Source organism: Megascapheus bottae, chromosome 6 (genome assembly GCF_031878675.1).
Source record: "Megascapheus bottae isolate mThoBot1 chromosome 6, mThoBot2.hap1, whole genome shotgun sequence".
Taxonomy (NCBI): Eukaryota; Metazoa; Chordata; class Mammalia; order Rodentia; family Geomyidae; genus Megascapheus; species Megascapheus bottae.
The window spans coordinates 80134234-80160758 of record NC_143514.1 but is presented as its reverse complement, the minus strand read 5'-3'; the positions used below and the strand labels follow the sequence as shown (position 1 = coordinate 80160758).

At 55.8% G+C, this 26525-nt stretch overlaps 1 protein-coding gene across 15 annotated transcripts in view; it reads left to right on the top strand.

Annotated features, from left to right (window-relative positions):
• Camta1 (calmodulin binding transcription activator 1) overlaps positions 1-26525 on the top strand; it is a 684963-nt gene that overhangs the window by 582300 nt on the left and 76138 nt on the right. For all 15 annotated transcript variants that reach the window (XM_090335924.1, XM_090335918.1, XM_090335932.1 and 12 more), the window contains 2 exons: positions 18798-18938; positions 20641-22496. In XM_090335924.1, coding sequence (XP_090192050.1) covers positions 18798-18938; positions 20641-22496 — 1997 coding nt within the window. The remainder of the gene's footprint in view (positions 1-18797; positions 18939-20640; positions 22497-26525) is intronic.

The following is a 26525-nucleotide window of genomic DNA, read 5'->3' as shown; positions in this document are numbered from 1 at the left end:
ACGCTCACTCCCAGAGAACCCCCTCCAAGCCCCCCCCCCAGAGTCCAGGGTCCTGGGGCCAGCGGCGGACCCCGACCCCGCCTGAGGTCCACCAGCCGCCCTGGGGACGGGGCGCAGCCTCTAAGAGCTGCTCGCGCCCTTCCCCACATGCAGACTGGGCCACGGTCCCTCCAGAGGCCCTGAGAGTGGCCTGGCTGGCCAGTGGGAGCTGTGTGCGCCGCGGACGCCCAGAACCCTCCGCACCCGCCGCTGCTCTGCAGCCAGCGGTGCCTTCTGGGGTCCTGAGACCACGAGGACCAACGTCCTCCACAGCTAGGGCAGGCTGGGCAGGAAGGCAGGCAGGGAGCCCGCGGGCCAGGACCCCACACCCCGCCACACCAACCAGACCACCCAGCCTGCACATGGTGGACTCACCAGGACTATGCTGAGATCACACCTGTGTGCTCAGAGGGCTGCTCGATTATCTAGAGCCTACAGGACTATGAAGTAAAGAGCTGACAGCCGAGTGAGTGTGAGACGATGGTGTCATGTGAGTGTGACATGATGGAGGTCATGAGAGTGTGAGGGGATGGAGGTCATGAGAGTGTGAGGAGATGGTGGTCATGAGAGTGTGAGGACATGGAGGTCATGAGAGTGTGAGGACATGGAGGTCATGAGCATGTGAGGAGATGGAGGTCATGAGAGTGTGAGGACATGGAGGTCATGGGAGTGTGAGGAGATGGAGGTCATGAGAGTGTGAGAGGATGGAGGTCAAGAGAGTGTGAGGAGATGGAGGTCATGAGAGTGTGAGGAGATGGAGGTCATGGGAGTGTGAGGAGACTGAGCTCATGAGAGTGTGAGGGGATGGAGGTCATGAGAGTGTGAGGAGATGGAGGTCATGGGAGTGTGAGGAGACTGAGCTCATGAGAGTGTGAGGAGATGGAGGTCATGAGAGTGTGAGGAGATGGAGGTCATGGGAGTGTGAGGAGATGGAGGTCATGGGAGTGTGAGGAGATGGAGGTCATGAGAGTGTGAGGAGATGGAGATCATGAGAGTGTGAGGAGATGGGGAACATGGGATGTGAGGAGATGGAGGTCATGAGAGTGTGAGGAGATGGAGGCCATGAGAGTGTGAGGAGATGGAGGTCATGAGAGTATGAGGAGATGGAGGTCATGAGACTGTGAGGAGATGGAGATCAGGGAATGTGAGGAGATGGAGGTCATGAGAGTGTGAGGGGTTGGAGGTCATGAGAGTGTGAGGAGATGGAGGTCAAGAGAGTGTGAGGAGATGGAGGTCATGACAGTGTGAGGTGATGGAGGTCATGAGACCGTGAGGAGATGGAGACCATGAGAGTGTGAGGAGATGGAGGTCATGAGAGTGTGAGGGGATGGAGGTCATGAGAATGTGAGGGGATGGAGGTCATGAGAGTGTGAGGAGATGGTGGTCATGAGAGTGTGAGGAGATGGAGGTCATGAGAGTGAGATGAGATGGAGGTCATGAGAGTGTGAGGAGATGGAGGTCATGAGAGTGTGAGGAGATGGAGGTCATGAGAGTGTGAGGGGATGGAGGTCATGAGAGTGTGAGGAGATGGGGGCCATGAGAGTGTGAGGAGATGGACGTCATGAGAGTGTGAGGAGATGGAGGTCATGAGAGTGTGAGGAGATGGAGGTCATGACAGTGTGAGGGGATGGAGGTCATGACAGTGTGAGGACATGGAGGTCATGAGAGTGTGAGGAGGTGGAGGTCATGAGAGTGTGAGGAGATGGAGGTCATGAGAGTGTGAGGAGATTGTGGTCATGAGAGTGTGAGGGGATGGAGGTCATGGGAGTGTGAGGAGATGGAGATCATGAGAGTGTGAAGAGATGGAGGTCATGAGACTGTGAGGGGATGGAGGTCATGAGAGTGTGAGGGGATGGAGGTCATGAGAGTGTGAGGAGATGGAGGTCATGAGAGTGTGAGGCGATGGAGGGCATGAGACTGTGAGGCGATGGAGGTCATGAGAGTGTGAGGAGATGGAGGTCATGAGAGTGTGAGGAGATGGAGGTCATGAGAGTGTGAGGAGATGGAGGTCATGACCGTGTGAGGGGATGGAGGTCATGAGAATGTGAGGGGATGGAGGTCATGAGAGTGTGAGGAGATGGAGGCCATGGGAGTGTGAGGAGATGGAGGCCATGAGAGTGTGACGAGATGGAGGTCATGAGAGTGTGAGGAGATGGAGATCATGAGAGTGTGAGGAGATGGGGGCCATGGGATGTGAGGAGATGGAGGTCATGAGAGTGTGAGGAGATGGAGGTCTTGAGAGTGTGAGGAGATGGAGGTCATGAGAGTGTGAGGAGATGGAGGTCATGAGAGTGAGAGGAAATGGAGGTCATGAGTGTGAGGAGATGGAGGTCATGAGAGTGTGAGGAGATGGAGGTCATGAGAGTGTGAGGAGATGGAGATCATGAGAGTGTGAGGAGATGGAGGCCATGAGAGTGTGAGGAGATGGAGGTCATGAGAGTAGGAGGACATGGAGGTCATGAGAGTGTGAGGAGATGGAGGTCAGAGAATGTGAGGAGATGGAGGTCATGAGAGTGTGAGGGGTTGGAGGTCATGAGAGTGTGAGGAAATGGAGGTCATGAGAGTGTGAGGAGATGGAGGTCATGAGAGTGTGAGGAGATGGAGGGCATGAGACTGTGAGGCGATGGAGGTCATGAGAGTGTGAGGAGATGGAGGTCATGAGAGTGTGAGGAGATGGAGGTCATGAGAGTGTGAGGAGATGGAGGTCATGAGAGTGTGAGGAGATGGAGGTCATGAGAGTGTGAGGAGATGGAGGTCATGACCGTGTGAGGGGATGGAGGTCATGAGAATGTGAGGGGATGGAGGTCATGAGAGTGTGAGGAGATGGAGGCCATGGGAGTGTGAGGAGATGGAGGCCATGAGAGTGTGACAAGATGGAGGTCATTAGAGTGTGAGGAGATGGAGCTCATGAGAGTGTGAGGAGATGGGGGCCATGGGATGTGAGGAGATGGAGGTCATGAGAGTGTGAGGAGATGGAGGTCTTGAGAGTGTGAGGAGATGGAGGTCATGAGAGTGTGAGGAGATGGAGGTCATGAGAGTGAGAGGAAATGGAGGTCATGAGTGTGAGGAGATGGAGGTCATGAGAGTGTGAGGAGATGGAGGTCATGAGAGTGTGAGGAGATGGAGATCATGAGAGTGTGAGGAGATGGAGGCCATGAGAGTGTGAGGAGATGGAGGTCATGAGAGTAGGAGAACATGGAGGTCATGAGAGTGTGAGGAGATGGAGGTCAGAGAATGTGAGGAGATGGAGGTCATGAGAGTGTGAGGGGTTGGAGGTCATGAGAGTGTGAGGAAATGGAGGTCATGAGAGTGTGAGGAGGTGGAGGTCAAGAGAGTGTGAGGAGATGGAGGTCATGAGAGTGTGAGGAGATGGAGGTCATGAGAGTGTGAGGAGATGGAGGTCATGACAGTGTGAGGTGATGGAGGTCATGAGACTGTGAGGAGATGGAGACCATGAGAGTGTGAGGAGATGGAGGTCATGAGAGTGTGAGGAGATGGAGGTCATGGGAGTGTGAGGGGATGGAGGTCATGAGAGTGTGAGGAGATGGTGGTCATGAGAGTGTGAGGAGATGGAGGTCATGAGAGTGAGATGAGATGGAGGTCATGAGAGTGTGAGGAGATGGAGGTCATGAGAGTGTGAGGAGATGGAGGTCATGGGAGTGTGAGGGGATGGAGGTCATGAGAGTGTGAGGAGATGGTGGTCATGAGAGTGTGAGGAGATGGAGGTCATGAGAGTGAGATGAGATGGAGGTCATGAGAGTGTGAGGAGATGGAGGTCATGAGAGTGTGAGGAGATGGAGGTCATGAGAGTGTGAGGGGATGGAGGTCATGAGAGTGTGAGGAGATGGGGGCCATGAGAGTGTGAGGAGATGGACGTCATGAGAGTGTGAGGAGATGGAGGTCATGAGAGTGTGAGGAGATGGAGGTCATGACAGTGTAGGGGATGGAGGTCATGACAGTGTGAGGACATGGAGGTCATGAGAGTGTGAGGAGGTGGAGGTCATGAGAGTGTGAGGAGATGGAGGTCATGAGAGTGTGAGGAGATGGAGGTCATGAGAGTGTGAGGAGATGGAGGTCATGAGAGGGTCAGGGGATGGAGGTCATGAGAGTGTGAGGAGATGGAGGTCATGAGAGTGTGAGGAGATGGAGGTCATGAGAGTGTGAGGGGATGGAGGTCATGACCGTGTGAGGGGATGGAGGTCATGAGAATGTGAGGGGATGGAGGTCATGAGAGTGTGTGGGGATGGAGGTCATGATAGTGTGAGGGGATGGAGGTCATGAGAGTGTGAGGAGATGGAGGTCATGAGAGTGTGAGGGGATTGAGGTCATGAGAGTGTGAGGAGATGGAGGTCATGAGAGTGTGAGGAGATGGATGTCATGAGAGTGTGAGGGGATGGAGGTCATGAGAGTGTGAGGGGATGGAGGTCATGAGAGTGTGAGGAGATGGAGGTCATGACAGTGTGAGGAGATGGAGGTCATGAGAGTGTGAGGAGATGGAGGTCATGAGAGTGTGAGGAGATGGAGGTCATGAGAGTGTGAGAGGATGGAGGTCAAGAGAGTGTGAGGAGATGGAGGTCATGAGAGTGTGAGGAGATGGAGGTCATGAGAGTGTGAGGAGACTGAGCTCATGAGAGGGTCAGGGGATGGAGGTCATGAGAGTGTGAGGAGATGGAGGTCATGGGAGTGTGAGGAGACTGAGCTCATGAGAGTGTGAGGAGATGGAGGTCATGAGAGTGTGAGGAGATGGAGTTCATGAGAGTGTGAGGAGATGGAGGTCATGAGAGTGTGAGGAGATGGAGGTCATGAGAGTGTGAGGAGATGGAAGTTATGAGAGTCTGAGGGGATGGAGGTCTTAGGGTGTGAGGAGATCGGGTCATGGGAGTGTGAGGAGATGGAGGTCATGGGAGTGTGAGGACATGGGGGCCATGAGAGTCTGATGAGATGGAGGTCATGAGAGTCTGATGAGATGGAGGTCATGAGAGTGTGAGGAGATGGAGGTCATGGGAGTGTGAGGAGATGGTGGTCATGAGAGTGTGATGAGATGGAGGTCATGAGAGTGAGATGAGATGGAGGTCATGAGAGTGTGAGGAGATGGAGGTCATGAGAGTGTGAGGAGATGGAGGTCATGAGAGTGTGAGGAGATGAACGTCATGAGAGTGTGAGGAGATGGAGGTCATGAGAGTGTGAGGAGATGGAGGTCATGACAGTGTAGGGGATGGAGGTCATGACAGTGTGAGGACATGGAGGTCATGAGAGTGTGAGGAGATGGAGGTCATGAGAGGGTCAGGGGATGGAGGTCATGAGAGTGTGAGGAGGTGGAGGTCATGAGAGTGTGAGGAGATGGAGGTCATGAGAGTGTGAGGAGATGGAGGTCATGAGAGTGTGAGGAGATTGTGGTCATGAGAGTGTGAGGGGATGGAGGTCATGGGAGTGTGAGGAGATGGAGATCATGAGAGTGTGAAGAGATGGAGGTCATGAGACTGTGAAGAGATGGAGGTCATGAGACTGTGAGGGGATGGAGGTCATGAGAGTGTGAGGGGATGGAGGTCATGAGAGTGTGAGGAGATGGAGGTCATGAGAGTGTGAGGAGATGGAGGGCATGAGAGTGTGAGGGGATGGAGGTCATGAGAGTGTGAGGAGATGGAGGTCATGAGAGTGTGAGGGGATCGAGGTCATGAGAGTGTGAGGAGATGGAGGTCATGAGAGTGTGAGGAGATGGAGATCATGAGAGTGTGAGGAGATGGGGGCCATGGGATGTGAGGAGATGGAGGTCATGAGAGTGTGAGGAGATGGAGGTCATGAGAGTGTGAGGAGATGGAGGTCATGAGAGTGTGAGGAGATGGAGGTCATGAGAGTGAGAGGAAATGGAGGTCATGAGTGTGAGGAGATGGAGGTCATGAGAGTGTGAGGAGATGAAGATCATGAGAGTGTGAGGAGTTGGAGGCCATGAGAGTGTGAGGAGATGGAGGTCATGAGAGTAGGAGGAGATGGAGGTCATGAGAGTGTGAGGAGATGGAGGCCATGGGATGTGAGGAGATGGAGGTCATGGGATGTGAGGGGATGGAGGTCATGAGAGTGTGAGGAGATGGAGGTCATGAGAGTGTGAGGAGATGGAGGTCATGAGAGTGTGAGGAGATGGAGGCCATGAGTATGTGAGGAGATGGAGGTCATGAGAGTATGAGGAGATGGAGGTCATGAGAGTGTGAGGAGATGGAGGTCATGACAGTGTGAGGTGATGGAGGTCATGAGAGTGTGAGGAGATGGAGGTCATGGGAGTGTGAGGGGATGGAGGTCATGAGAGTGTGAGGAGATGGTCATGAGAGTGTGAGGAGATGGAGGTCATGAGAGTGAGAGGAGATGGAGGTCATGAGAGTGTGAGGAGATGGAGGTCATGAGAGTGTGAGGAGATGGAGGTCATGAGAGTGTGAGGACATGGAGGTCATGAGAGTGTGAGGAGATGGAGGTCATGAGACTGTGAGGGGATGGAGGTCATGAGAGTGTGAGCGGATGGAGGTCATGAGAGTGTGAGGAGATGGAGGTCATGAGAGTGTGAGGGGATGGAGGTCATGACCGTGTGAGGGGATGGAGGTCATGAGAATGTGAGGGGATGGAGGTCATGAGAGTGTGTGGGGATAGAGGTCATGATAGTGTGAGGGGATGGAGGTCATGACAGTGTAGGGGATGGAGGTCATGAGAGTGTGAGGACATGGAGGTCATGAGAGTGTGAGGAGGTGGAGGTCATGAGAGTGTGAGGGGATGGAGGTCATGAGAGTGTGAGGGGATGGAGGTCATGAGAGTGTGAGGAGATGGATGTCATGAGAGTGTGAGGGCATGGAGGTCATGAGAGTGTGAGGGGATGGAGGTCATGAGAGTGTGAGGAGATGGAGGTCATGAGAGTGTGAGGAGATGGAGGTCATGAGAGTGTGAGGAGATGGAGGTCATGAGAGTGTGAGGGGATTGAGGTCATGAGAGTGTGAGGGGATGGAGGTCAAGAGAGTGTGAGGGGATGGAGGTCATGGGAGTGTGAGGAGATGGAGGTCATGAGAGTGTGAGGAGATGGAGGTCATGAGAGTGTGAGGAGATGGAGGTTATGAGAGTCTGAGGGGATGGAGGTCTTAGGGTGTGAGGAGATCGGGTCATGGGAGTGTGAGGAGATGGAGGTCATGGGAGTGTGAGGACATGGGGGCCATGAGAATGTGAGGGGCTGGAGGTCATGAGAGTCTGATGAGATGGAGGTCATGAGAGTGTGAGGAGATGGAGGTCATGAGAGTGTGAGGAGATGGAGGTCATGACAGTGTAGGGGATGGAGGTCATGACAGTGTGAGGACATGGAGGTCATGAGAGTGTGAGGAGGTGGAGGTCATGAGAGTGTGAGGAGATGGAGGTCATGAGAGTGTGAGGGGATGGAGGTCATGAGAGTGTGAGGAGATGGCGGTCATGAGAGGGTCAGGGGATGGAGGTCATGAGAGTGTGAGGAGATGGAGGTCATGAGAGTGTGAGGAGATGGAGGTCATGAGAGTGTGAGGAGATGGAGGTCATGAGAGTGTGAGGAGATTGTGGTCATGAGAGTGTGAGGGGATGGAGGTCATGGGAGTGTGAGGAGATGGAGATCATGAGAGTGTGAAGAGATGGAGGTCATGAGACTGTGAGGGGATGGAGGTCATGAGAGTGTGAGGAGATGGAGATCATGAGAGTGTGAGGAGTTGGAGGCCATGAGAGTGTGAGGAGATCGAGGTCATGAGAGTAGGAGGAGATGGAGGTCATGAGAGTGTGAGGAGATGGAGGCCATGGGATGTGAGGAGATGGAGGTCATGGGATGTGAGGGGATGGAGGTCATGAGAGTGTGAGGAGATGGAGGTCATGAGAGTGTGAGGAGATGGAGGTCATGAGAGTGTGAGGAGATGGAGGCCATGAGTATGTGAGGAGATGGAGGTCATGAGAGTATGAGGAGATGGAGGTCATGAGAGTGTGAGGAGATGGAGGTCATGACAGTGTGAGGTGATGGAGGTCATGAGAGTGTGAGGAGATGGAGGTCATGGGAGTGTGAGGGGATGGAGGTCATGAGAGTGTGAGGAGATGGTGGTCATGAGAGTGTGAGGAGATGGAGGTCATGAGAGTGAGAGGAGATGGAGGTCATGAGAGTGTGAGGAGATGGAGGTCATGAGAGTGTGAGGAGATGGAGGTCATGAGAGTGTGAGGAGATGGAGGTCATGACAGTGTGAGGGCATGGAGGTCATGAGAGTGTGTGGAGGTGGAGGTCATGAGAGTGTGAGGAGATGGAGGTCATGAGAGTGTGAGGACATGGAGGTCATGAGAGTGTGAGGAGATGGAGGTCATGAGAGTGTGAGGAGATGGAGGTCATGACAGTGTGAGGGCATGGAGGTCATGAGAGTGTGTGGAGGTGGAGGTCATGAGAGTGTGAGGAGATGGAGGTCATGAGAGTGTGAAGAGATGGAGGTCATGAGAGTGTGAGGAGATGGGGGCCATGAGAGTATGAGGAGATGGAGGTCATGAGAGTGTGAAGAGATGGAGGTCATGAGAGTGTGAGCGGATGGAGGTCATGAGAGTGTGAGGAGATGGATGTCATGAGAGTGTGAGGGGATGGAGGTCATGACCGTGTGAGGGGATGGAGGTCATGAGAATGTGAGGGGATGGAGGTCATGAGAGTGTGAGGAGATGGAGGTCATGAGAGTGTGAGGAGATGGAGGTCATGAGAGTGTGAGGGGATGGACGTCATGAGAGTGTGAGGGGATGGAGGTCATGAGAGTGTGAGGAGATGGATGTCATGAGAGTGTGAGGGGATGGAGGTCATGAGAGTGTGAGGGGATGGAGGTCATGAGAGTGTGAGGAGATGGAGGTCATGAGAGTGTGAGGAGATGGAGGTCATGAGAGTGTGAGGAGATGGAGGTCATGACCGTGTGAGGGGATGGAGGTCATGACAGTGTGAGGAGAGGGAGGTCATGAGAGTGTGAGGGGATTGAGGTCATGAGAGTGTGAGGGGATGGAGGTCAAGAGAGTGTGAGGAGATGGAGGCCATAAGAGTGTAAGGAGATGGAAGTCATGACAGTGTGAGGGGATGGAGGTCATGGGAGTGTGAGGAGATGGAGTTCATGAGAGTTTGAGGAGATGGAGGTCATGAGAGTGTGAGGAGATGGAGGTCATGAGAGTGTGAGGAGATGGAGGTTATGAGAGTCTGAGGGGATGGAGGTCTTAGGGTGTGAGGAGATCGGGTCATGGGAGTGTGAGGAGATGGAGGTCATGGGAGTGTGAGGACATGGGGGCCATGAGAATGTGAGGGGCTGGAGGTCATGAGAGTCTGATGAGATGGAGGTCATGAGAGTGTGAGGAGATGGAGGTCATGGGAGTGTGAGGAGATGGAGGTCATGAGAGTGTGAGGAGATGGAGGTCATGACAGTGTAGGGGATGGAGGTCATGACAGTGTGAGGACATGGAGGTCATGAGAGTGTGAGGAGGTGGAGGTCATGAGAGTGTGAGGAGATGGAGGTCATGAGAGTGTGGAGATGGAGGTCATGAGAGTGTGAGGAGATGGAGGTCATGAGAGGGTCAGGGGATGGAGGTCATGAGAGTGTGAGGAGATGGAGGTCATGAGAGTGTGAGGAGATGGAGGTCATGAGAGTGTGAGGAGATGGAGGTCATGAGAGTGTGAGGAGATTGTGGTCATGAGAGTGTGAGGGGATGGAGGTCATGGGAGTGTGAGGAGATGGAGATCATGAGAGTGTGAAGAGATGGAGGTCATGAGACTGTGAGGGGATGGAGGTCATGAGAGTGTGAGGAGATGGAGGTCATGAGAGTGTGAGGAGATGGAGGCCATGAGAGTGTGAGGGGATGGAGTCATGAGAGTGTGAGGAGATGGAGGTCATGAGAGTGTGAGGGGATCGAGGTCATGAGAGTGTGAGGAGATGGAGGTCATGAGAGTGTGAGGAGATGGAGGTCATGAGAGTGTGAGGAGATGGAGATCATGAGAGTGTGAGGAGATGGGGGCCATGGGATGTGAGGAGATGGAGGTCATGAGAGTGTGAGGAGATGGAGGTCTTGAGAGTGTGAGGAGATGGAGGTCATGAGAGTGTGAGGAGATGGAGGTCATGAGAGTGAGAGGAAATGGAGGTCATGAGTGTGAGGAGATGGAGGTCATGAGAGTGTGAGGAGATGGAGGTCATGAGAGTGTGAGGAGATGGAGATCATGAGAGTGTGAGGAGTTGGAGGCCATGAGAGTGTGAGGAGATGGAGGTCATGAGAATGTGAGGAGATGGAGGCCATGGGATGTGAGGAGATGGAGGTCATGAGAGTGTGAGGAGATGGAGGTCATGAGAGGGTCAGGGGATGGAGGTCATGAGAGTGTGAGGGGATGGAGGTCATGAGAGGGTCAGGGGATGGAGGTCATGAGAGTGTGAGGAGATGGAGGTCATGAGAGTGTGAGGAGATGGAGGTCACATGAGTATGAGGACATGGAGGTCATGAGAGTGTGAGGAGATGGAGGTCACATGAGTATGAGGACATGGAGGTCCTGTGAGTGTGAGGAGATGGAGGTCAAGTTGTATTAGGATGGGGTTATGTGGACAGCTGGGGAAATGCTCTTTAGTTTAGACATGTCACGTGGTGACTCTGAGGGTAGAAAGTGAGTGTGAGATTCTTGAAGGTGTGAGGTAGACATAGAGTTGTGGAGGTGGTGAGGGGAACTCGGCCTTGGGGACGCTAAGCCATGGAGCCTACGTCATATAGGACATGGGGTAGAGTTTTGGAGAAAGTGACAATGTCAGGGGGGTCCAAAGGTACGTGTTGAGAGTGAATTGAAGATGGGGTGTGGTGGTTTTCTAGGGTTTGCTAGGCCCACCTAGCACCCTCGGTTTACCCCACAAACTTGGTTCTGCTGTGGGGGGTCGCTGTGTACAGGCCCACTCTGTGCCAGGAGTGGTAGCTGTGCGCCCTGCAAGGCCAAGGCCAGGGAGGCCGCAGCCCGAGGACCCACCCTCCACCTTGCTGAGCAGTGACAGCACCAGAGTGAAGCAGAAATGAGGCATAGGGGCCCCCGCTTCTGCAAGGGGTCCAGGGTTTGCCTTGCCCCCATCCAGCACAGCCTCAGACTTGGGGTACAAGGGGTCCCCACTTGTCCAGGGCCTTCCCAGGGCTGACACTCAAACCTTGGAGTGTATATTCAGGGCTCCATGTCTTCTCTGTGATTTTTTCAGACAAAGACCAAAGATTCCGCAAGGGGGTGGGGGGATGCTGTGTTTATTTGTTTTGCTTTTTTGCTTAGATTGTAATCCTGGTGATTATAGAATATCAAGAAGTAAAATCAACAAAGCCTTTCCCCTCCCCTTCCTCCCACTGCTGGTTCCTGGTCCGCTGGTGCCACCTCGTGGCCAGTGGCAGCAGACCAGCTCCAAGAAGGCCAGCTCACCCCTCTGCACCTGGCTAGCAGGAAATGAATGGTGACAGCCTGGGGTCTGCCTGAGCTTCCAGAGGTGGGGGCTTGAACCCCAGGAAATGCCTCTAGAGAAGGCCACCGTGTTCTGTGTTTCCACCCTATTCAGTCTACCCTGAGCAGCCACTACTTGTCTGGGTGCAGCGCACCTGCTTTTAGCCAAGGCTGAGGAGAGATGGGGCCACAGACAAGACAGGGGCTGCAGGTGTGGCCACATGGATTGGGGGGCAGCCCCAGGGGAGGCTGTTACTAGAAAGTCTGAGGGTTCACACGCAAGCATTTTTATCTAGAATGAGACGTTTGGATCACAGTGAGTTTGGGCACCCCAGGCTCCCCTGTCTCTGGGCCCTGGAGGAGCCAGCTGTAGCTTGACCCAAATCCAGCATGGCACAGTGGAAGCCTGGGTAGAGTTGGCGGTGTGACAGGAACCACCTAGGCAATTCTAGTAAAGACAGCTTCCAGGCCTCTGCCGGGAGCTGGTCCTGCACATCAGAGCCACCCACAATGTACTGGTGTTTGTTGTTGCTGTCTTAATTTTATTAATAAGGAGGTTACAGTTCTACAGGTCTGGCCGCAGGTACAGTGAATCTTGGTTATGGCCCATGAGTAGGTTTTTTTCCCTTCAGTTTTCTTGCGTCTTTCTGGGCTTGAACTCAGAGATTTGCACTCTTTTTTGGCTTTTTCACTCAAGGCTGAGATTTCTACCACTTGAGCCCCATCTCCACTTCTGGCTATTGCTGGTTATTTGAACCCCCATCCTCAGATCTCAGCCTCCTGAGTAATGAGGATTACAGGCATGAGCAACCAAACCCCAGCAAGAAATATCTCTTGATTTCCTGTCTCTCCCTGGCTGTGTGCCACTCGGGTTCAGGACCCGCAGCCATCAAGAGCTGATTCTGACTTCAGTCCTGCACTAAGGGAATGTTTGGTACATTTGAAACCAGATTTTAAGCTCTCTTGAATCCTCAAAAATCTCTGCACCACCTAATTTGACGCAGCCACGTCTTAGGAAAAGCCAGCTTTTCTGTGGGCCTGACCCCTGACCTCTGACCTCCAATAGCCTGGAGCATCAAGGCCAGGGACCCAGAGTAGCAAGAAGGCAAGAATTTGGACTGCCACTCAGTCTCTTGCCCCCCAATTCCAATGGCCTGGAAAGGCTAGACAGACAGCTGGCTGCTCCACAACCCGTCCCTGTCTTCTCAGTCCCTGCACCAGGGCAGGAAGAGGGGCCTGGCTTTATGCTGTGGCTCCCAGAAGTGGAGTAGCTGTCAAGGCTCCTTCTGACAAATTGTGCTTTCAACCTCCCAGACAATCAGAGCTTGGAGCGCTGTCACACTCCACGTGAAGCATCCACAGCCGTCATAACAGAGCCTCTCAGCAAATCAGGGGGTGATTCTGAGAGCCTCAAAGGGGCCCTGAAACATGGCACCCTTGGCCGATAGCTTAGCTGGGTACTTTTTTTTTTTTTAAACCACCTCCCTTGCTGGAAGCCATGAGCAGATCAAAGAAAGGGCCATCTGGAGGGGTCTGAATTTTCTGGCCTCAGTGTCTTTGGTCCCAGGACTTCCCTGGCCCCTGCCCTTTGCCTCTGAGGTCCGGTCCCTCTCACTCAGGATGGCCTGACTTTGGCCTCTACTTTCTGCTGAGGTTGGAAGCTTGTGGAGGCAGGGTGGGGGGCGGGGAGATGACCTTGGAATGGAGCCTGTGCCTCCTGGTAGAAAGTGGGGAGCCTAGGCCCCACATCCTAACTGCAAGAACCAACCCTGATGCTCAGTAGGACCTGCCACCCAGGAAGCACACTCCATCCTGGCCCCCTTCAGCGTCTGTGTTCCTTGAAATGAGATTTCTGAAAATGTTGTCTTGTGAACCAATGGGAGAATTCAAGTCGAGCACTGTGCTTGGGGAAATTGAATAGTCGGTGGGTGTCTGGATATGAGAAGTTAAATCTAATGAAAATTTCATCCAGTTGAACCAAGAAATCAGAAGCAGGCCCTTTATTCCTGTCAACAAGAATACAGTGAAAATTAAACCAACGCAGCTGCCATTTCCCATTGACCTTGTTACCATGGCGACAGCCCACTAGCGTCAACAACTTGTGGGGCTCCAAGGGGTTTGGTTCACTTCCAGCAGCAAACGCCAGCCGCCAGCAGCGGGGCCCATGCCTGAGGCCTCCCTCTCCTCCTCCCTCTGGCTCCTGAGTTGGTGGCGCTATCTGGAATTGTCTGGGAACCTCTCCAATTGTACTATTGCCTGGACACACAGTCACCGCACCCCTTTTCGGCGTCCAAGGGGCCTGATGTGGGCAGCTGGAATGGCCACCCTCTGTATGGGCCTTCCTCAGAAGGCAGAGATTTGGAATAAGCCTACAGAGAACAGAGGAAAAGCAAACTCCCCTCGCCACACACCCTGGCTGGCACCTGGGACACAGATACTGCTGTCTGTGCCGGGAAATCTCTTCCCCAGCAAAGAAAGGCCAAATGTCCATTCTGGTGGGCACGGTGGCATGTGCCATTCCCATGGCAACCCAGCCTCCAGCTGGCCCCGCCCTGCCATCCATCCAGAAGTGACTGCCCCACAGAGCAAAGAGGGCAGGAGGCTGGCTGCCCCCGGCCCTGGATGGTGCTGGGCTGGGGAGCTTTCATTTTGTACACACCGGGATTTGAACACAGGGCTTCCTGCTTTCTAGGCAGGTGTTCCTCCCCTGGAGCTCTGCCCCAGGCCCTTTGGCAGTCGCTTGTGTATCAGAAAGGATCCCTCTCCTCCCGAGCAGCTGGGATTACAGGAATGCATCACAGCACCTGACCTTGAGAATGTACATTTCTAGCAGGCTCCCCGGGGATGAAGCTGTGGTGGACACAGCTGGAGAGCCCTGGCTCCCCCCTGGGAGAACCAGGCCCACGGCGCCGTGCCTAGGCTGTGCTCCACCAGGACATCTGTGGTGGTAATTTGTTTTTTCGGATAATGGTCTGTTTGGTGGTGGTGGTGGTGGTGGTGTTAGTGTTGAGAGGCATGAGCTCCAGGGGGGAACTTTGGTGAATGTGATTGAAAAGCTGTCCACTCCGTGTCCACACCAACCTTTATTAAGCACACAGGCTAGAGTGGTGATGAGCCCTGCCCTCTTGATTCAGATTCTGCCTCCGGTGAGGACTAGAATGTGGGCTGAAATAGCAGGGGGGACTTCCAGGATGAGATGACAAATGGGGAGGAAGGTGGAATTTAAGGTGGTTTAGGAGGGTACCCTTGTGTCGTGGCTGTGTGTGTGTGTGTGTGATGCATGCACGGAGCCTGAATTCTGGGCCTCATGTGCTCATTGGATTTCTGGGCTTGCTGGTGACCTGGAGGTAAGAGTCTAGCTAGGGTGGCAGGTGTGTGCCACCAGCCCGTGGCCCCCAGGCCCACCGTTAACGATGGAGCTATTCACCCCATGACCACAGGGGGCGCCATCAGGAAGGGGATGAGGAGTGAAGCTCCACATGTAAATCACACAGAGGGTGAGAAGCACAAATCAGACCAAGGCACTGATGCGGATAAACACCCCGGGGTGCAGCTAAAGCAACAGAACCTGATGCCTCACCATTCTGGGGCCCCCAGTTCCACAATCAAGGTGACTTCAGCATGAGCTCCAGGAGGGCCTCCCTTCCCGGCCTGCAGAGATCCACCATCTGGCTGTGCCTGATGCCCAGGCAAACCTGCCTCTTCTACTAAAGGCACCAGGCCTGTCAAACAGAGGCCCTATCCTGTGACCTTGTTTATTAATGTCCTCCCGAAAGGTCTGCCTCTGCCTACAGTCAGTCACCCAGGGAATGAGCAGGGGAGGGGGTCTCCATCTCTTCCTGAGACCCAGGCACGGAACAGCTATATGCCAAGATGCCCTTGGCTGGCAGCCACACGGTACTGGTGAAGCTCTCCCTTCACCCAGCCCTCCCCTCCACACCGCCACAGCTGGCCACCTCTTAGGGAAATTGGACTTCAGGAGATAGCATGACCCACATGCTGCTGTGGTTGATGTCATTGTCATCATTCATCTTAGAGGAAGCCGACTGGCTGTGGGTTGTAATTAGGGTAAACATCTTGAACAGGGTCTGGAGTGGACCAGCCGGCCTCTGTCTCTCTCTCTCTCTCTCACACACACACACACCCCATCAGGTCCTCAACACAGCCATGTCATGGGCAGCCTGGCACTGGAGCAGTCACAAGAGGGTGCTCTTGTGGCTCCCTGGGTCTCCATGGTGACCCTTGCAGCCCTCCCAGGTGTTTCTGTCCTGTGAGCATCTGGGCTGGGCCAACCAGCTTCTCCCACAAGGTGCCTGCCCTCCCTCTCTGGCACCTTCCTTATCCCAGCCCTACAGGGACACAGATCCCAGTCCAGTCTGGGCATCACCAGGGAAATGAATGGAAGGAGGCCCTTGGTCTGGGATTTGGCTTCAGCGAGGCCCCAGCATTCAGGCTGTCCTCCCAGACTAGAACCAGACACAGTGAGTGGAGGGGACAGGGATGACTTCTCTTCCTGGGAGTTCCTGTCCCCTCCTGTGGTCCAGTCTGATCCTAGCACTTGATCAAGTGTACTTGTGTGAGTTCCCTTTTGCTGCTTTTACAAAGAGAGTCCAGAGCCGGGTGTGTTTATTAACCTTCCTTTCCTAATGCGATTTTTTTTTCCCCTATAGAAATCTCCTTTCCCGCTGATTCATTACATGTGGGGAAGCCGAGCATGACATGTTAAAAGCTGTCTTGATGGGTTTTGATATTCAGTACTAACAGCTTACCACCTGGGGGGGGGAGTTCTCTCCCTCCCCCAGAGGGGGGAGAGGCAATCTGCATATTGGATGTGCCAAGACCGCAGGTAATTTGCATTAAGCATCCAGAAATTCTCTACCTGCAATCTGTCACCCTTCGCTGGGTTTTCATTTTATAACCTTCAAAACATAAGGAAGGGAGCAAGGACCACGAGATGCAGCCACCGCGCCAGGGCAAGGGCTGCAGGAAAAATAGACCCCAGCCACAGAGATCAGAGGAGAGGTGGCAAAACATTCTCCCTGCCCACCAGACCCCACGCAGGGCCCCTGACTGTGATCTGTAGCATTGGCAGAAGCCCGCAGCCCTGCCCTCCACACAGCCAAGTTACAGACCCACGCCTGTAGTCCCAGCTACTCAGGAGCCTGAGATCCGAGGATCATAGTTCAAAGCCAGCCTGGGCAGAAAAGTCCATGAGACTCTTTTTTGGTCAGCTGTGGGGCTTGAACTCTGGGCCTGGGCTCTGTCCCTGAGTTCTTCAGCCTTACCTCTGAGCCTCGGCATTGTCCCTGGGCTCTTCATACTACCCCTGGAGCCACAGCACCACTTCTGGCTTTCTAGTGGTTAATTGGAGATAAGAGTCTCACAGACTTTAGCCCCTGTGCTGGCTTTGAACTATGATCCTCGGATCTCAGGCTCCTGAGTAGCTGGGACTACAGGCTCAGATCTCTCTTCCTCTGCATCTTTTCATCTGGAAAGGTCCTTGGTCAGGGACAGCAGTGGGAACAGGGCCAGGCCAGGGGGCACAAACCCACCCCCAACCCTGCCCCCGCTAAATCCCTTGTGCCACATCTTCTCTGTGGATTGCTAGGGAACAGATTGAGACAAAGGCCTGTGGAGATGACAGGACTTCCTTTCCAGCCAAGAGGCTCTGGGTAGATAAACTTGAGCCCCCTAGGTCCTCTGGAGAATTCCTGGAGGAAACTCAAGCTGGAGGTGATGCTTACAAGTACCTGCTGGGAAAGCCATAACGACACCGCCACCACCACCCTCCATAGCTCAGACAACTATCTCAGCCCCTTCGCTCACCAACCCATCAGAATGCAAGACCCATTGGGGGGACAGAGGATGGGCAGAAGCAAGGACTGCAGGCCTCCAGAGGAGCAGAGAACGAGGCAGTGCATGAACCCTGGGCCAGCTGGTGGGCACCAGCCAAGGAGAGAGGCCCTGGAGACAATGTCCACCAGAGCAGGCTCCGGCCGTGGATTCTCAGCCCAAAGCTCCCTTCCCCAGCCCCAGCCCGTGGCTTCAGGGCAGGGCCGGCGCTGGCCACCTGCTTGTGTCCAGACCACTATCACTGCCATCGTTAACACTGGTGACAAGCTGGACTCGGCGACTCAGGCCTGGCATCCTAGCTACTCAGGAGGCTGAGATCTGAGGATCACAGCTTGAAGCCAGCCTAGGCAGGGAAGTCCAGGAGACTCTTATCTCCAATCAACTAGCAAAGCACTGAAGGACTGTGTAGAAAATGAACTATGCAACTTGTGGATGGAGCTGGGAGGGAAAACTGGGAGAGAGCGAGGGAAGGGGTGAACTGCCCAAAAGAAATGGACTCTACCTGGCTTATGTGACTGTAACTCTTCTGTACATCTCCTTTGTAATAACAATTTACTATAACAATTGGAGTGTGATTCAAGTGGTAAAGCACCAACCTTGAGTGAAACACACCAAAGGCAATGCCAAGCTCCAAGCTCAATCCTCAGTGCCTGCACCGATTTTATTTATTTGTTAATTTATTATTTGTTTATTTGCCAGTCCTAGGTTTTGAACTCAGGGCCTGAGTACTGTCCTTGAGCTTCTCAAGGCTAGTGTTCTGCTTTTTCTGTGTATATGGGTACCTAGGAATCAAACCCAGGGCTTTGTGCATGCTGGGGAGCAGCTACCACTATGCCACGCTCCTGGCCCCAGTTTTTTTTGTTTTTTGTGTTTTTGAGAGCCATGTCAAGGCTCTGGGACTTGGAAGACGTAAAAAAGCAGAAACAGATTACTCACTGGGATCAGTGTGATGAAGAAAGGGCAGGAGAGCAGAGGGGAGAGGGCAGGGGGAGGAGGGGAGAGGGAAGTGGGGAGGAGAGGAGAGGGCAGGGGGGAAGAGGGGAGAGGACAGGGAGGAAGAGGGGAGAAGGCGGGGGGAGGAGGGGAGAGGGCAGGGGGGAAGAGGGGAGAGGGCAGGGGGAAGAGGGGAGAGGGCAGGGGGAGGAGGAGAGAGGGCAGGGGGAGGAGGGGAGAGGGCAGGGGGAGGAGGGGAGAGGGCAGGGGGAGGAGGAAAGGGCAGGGGAAGGAGGAGAGAGGGCAGGGGGAGGAGGGGAGAGGATGGGGGGGAGGAGGGGAGAGGACAGGGGGAGGAGGGGAGAAGGCAGGAGCCTCCATCTCCTCCTCACACTCAGCAGTTTACCTGGAGCCAGCCAGCAGAGGGGGCTCAGCAGAGCTAAGGCCTGAGTCCATCAATGGGCCCCATCCAGGCCCTTTCCTGAGCGTGTGACCTCTGACCTTTGACCTCTGACCTGCCCCCCTCCCCCCACAGTCCACGGCATCAAGTGGACCTGTAGCAACGGGAACAGCAGCTCGGGTTTCTCGGTGGAGCAGCTGGTCCAGCAGATCCTCGACAGTCACCAGACCAAGCCCCAGCCTCGGACCCACAACTGCCTCTGCACGGGGAGCCTGGGTGAGCTGGGGGCCCCAGAGGGTGGGCCAGTGCCAGGGTATGGGGGTTCTGCCTTGATGATCAGTCAAGGCTGAGGCCACCAAACACTGGGTGGTGTCACAGAACCCAGGACATCTGATACCGGACAACCAGGTGGCCCTTCACCACCACCCTGCCCCACCTCCGTGCTCTTCCACAGTCCAGCCTGGTCCTGTACCACCTGAGAGAACAGCTCCCAAGAGGCGGCTGTGGTGGCCATATCCTGGGGTGTGGAGAGTGTGGGGGCTCAGGGCCTCATCCACCCAGCACCCACTCCTCAGGAATGGTTGGCAGAGGGGTTCTGAGCTTTTCTAGAACATCTGCCCCAGGCACTGGGACCACTCGAGCGAAACCTCTTCTTTAACCTCTGTCACCTCCGTGCTCAAAAGGCCTCCGCACACTCCATCCCACATGCACCTGCTCTTTGAAATGTGCTTTTACACACACACACACACACACACACACACACACACACACACACACACACACAGCTGCATTCACTAGCTATGTCCACCCAAGGGTTGGGCCACTGCTCAGCCAAGTCTTATACACTGAGGAGACTTGGCAGTGCGGCCGTATCAGGATCAGGGTGAATTCACTCATTTATCAAAGGCCAGGTGACCCCTAGCAAATGGAATGGAAATCATGACAATGAGTCCCAGAGGCCAGGGGAGAGGAGCTGTGGTGTGGGCCAGAAATGTTCCGTTTCTGGACTCTTCCCTGCCCTGGCCTCTGGGGCTGGGGCTCTGTGCTTGCTGGGGACGTTGAAGGATTTTTGTCCTGTCAGTAAGCTGAAGACAGGTCCAGGCTTAGATGGTGAAGAGGACAGACTCAAATCCCTTCCCCCTGAGCAGGATCTAGAACATTCTTTGGTCCTGCAGTCTGAGCCCATCTTCTCACCTCCCCGCCCAACCACTGGCCCCCAGCCTCTGCAGGTCAGAAGCTCCTGAGTGACTGCACGGGCAGCCAACAGCAGGTACAGGAAGCACGATAGAGGTGGGGACAAGTCACTCACCAGGGACCAGTCCCTCCAGCCAGTCAGAACTCCCCAGAGAGGCCTGGATGGGGGGAGGCTCTCTCCTGGCAGGCCTGGCAGGCCTCCCCCTGGCCCCCGGCCCCACTTCAGCAAGCTAGATGACATTATTTGAAACGCATGTCAAAGCCAGCATCACTCACACCTGTCACCCTAGCTACTCAGGAGATTTGAGGATCATAATTCAAAGCCAACCTGGACAGAAAAGTCCAAGAGACTCTTATTTCCAATTAACTGCCAAAAGAGGAAAGTCAAAAGTAGAGCTGTGGCTCAAATGGTAAAGCAGCAGCCTTGAGCACAAAAGCTAGGGACAGCACCTGGACCCTGAGTTCAAGCCCCCCGATCAGCACACACGTGCATGTGCACGCGCGCGCGCACACACACACACACACACACACACACACACACGTATGCCAACGCCCACAGTCATTGGCATGGGATTAAGTGGGCTCGTGACCGCTAAATGTCAAGATGTCACTGGAGTGTCCCCAGGGTGGAGGTCTGTGGTCTGGCCAGGGCCATGGCTGCTCGGGGACAGGGTTGTCCAATGTCCCAGCTCTGACCGTGTGTGTGTGTGTGTGTGTGTGTACATGTATGCACGCGTGTGCATGTGTGTGCACGCATGTGCATGCGGCGCTCTGATCTCTGCAGGAGCGGGCAGCAGCGTGCACCACAAGTGTAACAGCGCCAAACACCGCATCATCTCGCCGAAAGTGGAGCCCCGGGGCGGGGGCTACGGGAGCCACGCAGAGGTGCAGCACAATGACGTGTCGGAGGGCAAGCACGAGCCGGGCCACGGCAAGGGCGGCAGCCGGGAGAAGAGGAACGGCCGGGTGGCCAAGCCGGCGCTGCTGCACCAGAGCAGCACCGAGGTGACGTCCACCAACCAGGTGGAGGTGCCCGACACCACTCAGAGCTCCCCGGTGTCCATCAGCAGCGGCCTCAACAGCGACCCGGACATGGTGGACAGCCCCGTGGTCACGGGCGTGTCCAGCATGGCGGTGGCCTCGGTGATGGGAGGCCTGTCCCAGAGCGCCACGGTGTTCATGTCGGAGGTGACCAGCGAGGCTGTGTACACCATGTCCCCCACGGCCGGCCCCAACCACCACCTCCTGTCGCCCGACGCCTCTCAGGGCCTCGTCCTGGCCGTGAGCTCCGACGGCCACAAGTTTGCCTTCCCTTCCGCGGGCAGCTCGGAGAGCCTGTCCATGCTGCCCAGCAACGTGTCCGAAGAGCTGGTCCTCTCCACCACCCTCGACGGTGGCCGGAAGATTCCAGAGACCACCATGAACTTTGACCCTGACTGTTTCCTCAATAACCCAAAGCAGGGCCAGACGTACGGGGGCGGGGGCCTGAAGGTGGAGATGGTCAGCGCCAACATCCGGCACTCGCCGCCCGCCGAGCGCAGCTTCGGCTTCACCAGCGTCCTCGCCAAGGAGATCAAGACGGAGGACACGTCCTTCGAGCAGCAGATGGCCAAGGAGGCCTACTCGTCCTCGGCGGCCGCGGCGGCCGCAGGGTCCGGCTCGCTCACGCTGACCGCCGGCTCCAGCCTCCTGCCGTCGGGGGGCGGCCTGAGTCCCAGCACCACCCTGGAGCAGATGGACTTCAGTGCCATCGACTCCAACAAAGACTACGCGTCCAGCTTCAGCCAGACTGGCCACAGCCCCCACATCCACCAGACCCCGTCCCCCAGCTTCTTCCTGCAGGACGCCAGCAAACCCCTCCCGCTCGAGCAGAATGCCCACGGCAGCCTGAGCGACTCCGCGGGCGCCTTCGCCATGGCCGCGGTGAAGACCGAGGCCTCGTCGCAGACCAGCTCCTGCAGCGGCCACGTGGAGCCCCGCATGGGCTCTGCCTCCTCCCTGCACCTCATGCAGTTCCAGGCCAACTTCCAAGCCATGACGGCCGAAGGGGAGGTCACCATGGAGACCTCGCAAGCCACCGAGGGGGGTGAGGTGCTCCTCAAGTCTGGGGAGCTGCAGGCCTGTGGCTCGGAGCACTACCTGCAGGCCGAGACCAGCAACGGGGTGATCCGCACGGCGGGCGGGGTCCCCATCCTCCAGAGCAGCGTGGTCCAGGGGCTCTACCCCGTGGCCCAGCCCAGCCTGGGCCACGCCTCCAACATGGAGCTCAGCCTGGACCACTTCGACATCTCCTTCAGCAACCAGTTCTCCGACCTGATTAACGACTTCATCTCGGTGGAGGGGGGCAGCAGCACCATCTACGGGCACCAGCTGGTGTCCGGGGAGAGCGCGGCACTCTCGCAGTCGGAGGACGGGGCGCGAGCCTCCTTCACCCAGGCCGAGATGTGTGTTCCTTGCTGCAGCCCCCAGCAGGGCAGTCTGCAGCTGAGCAGCGCCGAGGGCGGGGCCGGCACCATGGCCTACATGCACGTGGCCGAGGTGGTCTCGGCCGCCTCCGCCCAGGGCACCCTGGGGATCCTCCAGCAGAGCGGACGGCTGTTCATGGTGACCGACTACTCCCCGGAGTGGTCGTACCCCGAGGTAAGCCGCCCTCTGTCTGCCTCCGGAGAACTGGACTTGGTGACCCCATGTGCCCCATCACCCCGGCGGGGCAGGGGAGGCCCTGGGGAGCCTGCTGCCCCTCCCTCCGGCCCCACGGTGGTCCCCACACTTGAGCAGCACTGCAGCTCTTGAGTCAGGGCTGGGCCCAGGGCAAGCAGGCTCTGCGGGGACACGGCAGCGTCGTGGCTGGGCTGAGTGCACCTGGGTTTTGCATTTTTATTTTATTTTCCTTCTTTTCTTTCTTTTTCTTTCTCTCTTTCTTTCTCTCCAATCTTTCTTTCTTTCCTTCTTTCCCTCTTTTGCCAGTCCTGGGGTTTGTCCTTGGGCATTCCTCAAGGCTACCACTCTACCACTTGAGCCACAGCACCACTTGGGCTTTTTCTATGCATGTGGTACCGAGGAATGGAACCCAGGGCTTCCTGTATGCTAGGAAAGCACTCTACCACAAGGCCACACCTCCGGCCCTTCCTTCTTTCTTTCCATTTGTTTTGTTTTTCTGGTGTTTATTATTTGGAAAAAGGGGTCGTAGTGCTGCTTTAAAAGCAGCCAAGAATCACTGTCTTGGCCCAGTCTTGGCCCATCCATACTCCATGGCTTGACAGCACTGAACCTGATCAGAACAAATAATGCCGTTCCCCCAGAGTGAGGCGGATTGGGAGATCCTGGTGACCTCTGCACAGAAAGGTGGCCCAGCTTCTAGTCTGACCCCACAATGCACGCCCAAGGCTGGCTTGCTTGCCCAGAGCACTGACTTTGGGTATCCGAGCTCCAAAGACTTGAAGAGAGGTGTCTAGACTTTAGAGATGGCTGCCCGAACACATGTCTTTGTACAGAGCAGGTGCCACTTGTGGATGCTTAGAAGTGCAAAGCCGGGGCCTTGATGGTCTGGATTCAAATCCTGGAATGACGTATCCACTGTTCCTATTTAGAGCCAGAATGACCATACCTCACTGGGTTGGTGTGAAAGGGGGACTCGTTGAAGGACTAACCCCGCACAGTGCCTGCAATCTGCTCCCCTCCACCCCATTTATGCCCTGTCCCTTGAGAAGACTCCAGAATGACTGCTCCCCACCAAGCTTCCTGCTGGAGCAGCTCGGCACCTGCCTTGCTCCTGTCAGCACACGAAGCTCAGAAGTGCCGTCAGCACCCACCTCAGTTCCAGAGACCCCGGGCATCCTGTCCCCACAAGGCTTAGGACGGCCCCTGGCAGGGATTGGAGGCAGGGTGAGGGTGGAGTGCAGAGGTACCCTCTGATCTTACTCTTTGACCCCTGACTCTCTAGGCCACGGTTTCTTTACCGGTGCATAGCTGAGAGAGAGAGTGGGCTTGGGGCACCTCAAGTCTTAGGAACAGAGGGATTGGAACCCCCAGAACGCAGAGGCGCACTATAGGAGCTGAGAGGTGGGAGCTGGGCTTATAACACGCACGGGCCCTGGCTGACTCCAGGTCTGAATCGGGCCACTTTGGGCCTTTGGCGCTCTGGCGAGGGGGGCATAAGCCAGCCTAGCCCCCTCTAGTCCTTTTCCACCTTGACAATTCCTAATTTCATCTCAAAGACAGTTTGGTGGCTCACCACGAGAGGGCAGCATGTGCCCGGCGAACCTCAGCAGTGGCGCTGCTCCAGCCCGGTTTCCCAGAAGCCCTTAAGGTTTCCAGACACTCAGGGAACAAAAGCAGCTCAGCCATCTTGGGGTGGGAAATGTCCACCCAGGCCTCCGAGGCCCCCAAAACACTGGCCACCACCTTCCTCCTCGCCCACCTCTGGTTCTGCAGCTCTGTCTTTTCTCCCCACACTTGTGTGCCCTCACAGCCCCCTGCTGGGGCATCTGCCCACCATCCTGGCCGACTCTGCCAAGTTCAGAGGGGCTCTGGGGCCAGGCAGGTAGGTGGGTAGTCTGTAAATACAGGGTCAGTGGGACTAATTCATCACTCAGAACCCCAGTGGATTCCCACACACTCAGCCTGTCGTTCTGCTGGCTTTTTCTGAGTGTCATGTCTCCTATGTCCCACACCTGTTCTTCCCACCACACACACACACGCACACACACTATTCTGCCTCCCTGTCCCCCCTCTCCACTTCCGTTCTGGGTCACCTCCCACCCCTGGCTCCCACTGCACCACCAGGCAGAGGAGACTGCTGCAGTCACAGCCCTCAGGCGCATGCACACACGTCACAAGCCTGGAGAGTGGTTGCCATGGGAACAGTTCCCTGAACTGATGGGTGCTGAGGCTTCCCGCTGCGGTTTCCAATGAAGAAGGTCCCGATGCTCTCCAGAAATTTCCGCAGTTCTTTGTTTCCCCCTCCCCCGCCCCCAACACTGCAGCCCCAGCATCAGCTGTGGATTGGGGTCATTATTATTTTTCCTGCACATGGCCATTGTCTCTTGGTGGCCTTTTGAAGTCTCTGTCCCACATTGCAGAGACCAGAAAGGACAGCGCCCCAAAGCCGCCTCTCGACCCCTCCCGGCCTCTGGCCTGATGCTTAGACAGCCCCCCTGAGCAAATGAATGTCAGAACTAAAGTCCATGAGGGTCAGAGGAGGAAGCCAATGCCACCCAGGGGGACAGGGCCACTTGCCTGAGGACATAATCTTGAGCTCTAGCCACTGTCCCCACATCTTGGTTGCCCCAAAGTGCCTCCGCTCCTAAGCCATCCTAGCCCAGGAGGCTCCTCAAGAATGCTGGGATATGCCTGGGAGAACAATCCTTTCAATAGGGGGTGTTCCTTCACCCCCTTTTCTGGTACTGGAGGCCATCTTCCCCAACCACGCCCCAGTTCTGGGGACCCTGGGTGACCGGGGCATGAAGGAGCCAGGACCATGGGGAAGCCAAGAAAGAATGAGGGACTTGCTGGCTGGCCTGGGGCAGCCACGGGCGAGCTGGGCCTGGATGCTTGAGTCTCCAGAAGAGACTTCCGGCCTTCTCCGGCCTGGTCACCAGGTGGCGCTTTCCACCCTGACCACCGCTACTCTCCGCCCCCCCGCAGGGAAAGGTGTTTACTTGTTTGGGGGTGGGGTAGATGAGCCTCTGGGGTGGGTCCACCTGAGGTCAGCCAGGAGAGCCAGAGGCCAGCACCTCACCCTCTGCATCCTGGGGAGAGACTCCCTCTCCTCTCCGAGTGACCAGCCCCTCCTCCTGGCTCTGCTGTAAGTAAGTAGGGGATCTACGATGCCTGGTCTGCCTGGGGCTTGGTGGTGAAAGGAGGTGCCATTCATCTCCAGCTGGAACAAAGGCCTTGAAACAGGACTGCCAGACTCTGGGACAGCAGGCTACTCTCCTAGCTCTGCAGATCCCCAGGCTGCCCAAGACCAGGCCCAGGAGCACCCAGCTTCTGGGATGCTCTAGCACCCTGGGGACTTGGGGCTCCTGGGGCCGGGATCCTCTCACCCTGAGGCTGGGGAAGGCTGTCCCTCCCGGACAGGCTGTAGGGTCTGCTACCTGTACGTCAAGGCCTGGAGAGGACCCTGCACAGCACCTCACGTGGGCAGGGTCCCCATACTCAGTCCCCTCCCCAAGCCACACCTGGGATTCCCAGGACAATCTTGGAGGCCCCCAACTTTGAGCCCTTCCATCATTCTATTCCACTGTCTTGACCCCGGCTCCTTGTCCCCCTACCCCAGCTGGCCTGGTCTTATCCCACAATGCCCCAGGAGGGGAAAGGGTTCCTGGCCCCTAGGGTGACCCTAAGATGCTCAAACTTACTTTCAAAGCTTAGAATTTCTCCTTCTTTCCCAAAGGAAATGACAGAAAGTCCTTTCTGACCTGGCTGCTTCTTCTCAAGTACATTGTGGCTGAAAACCTCTCCCCATCCTCCAGCCCTCTGCCTGATAACTGTCTGAGTCTTTTCAGTTGTGCCGGGAGGTTTGGGGCCACCTCCTGAGGTTAGTGACCAGTCCCTGGTCCAGCAGTCGTCCTAGAAGGGACACTGGCAGTCTGGCCTCTTTGGAAGCTTAGGGTGTGGCCCAGGAACCTGCATCTCTCTGATCAGCAGACCCCTCCTGAGCAAGTG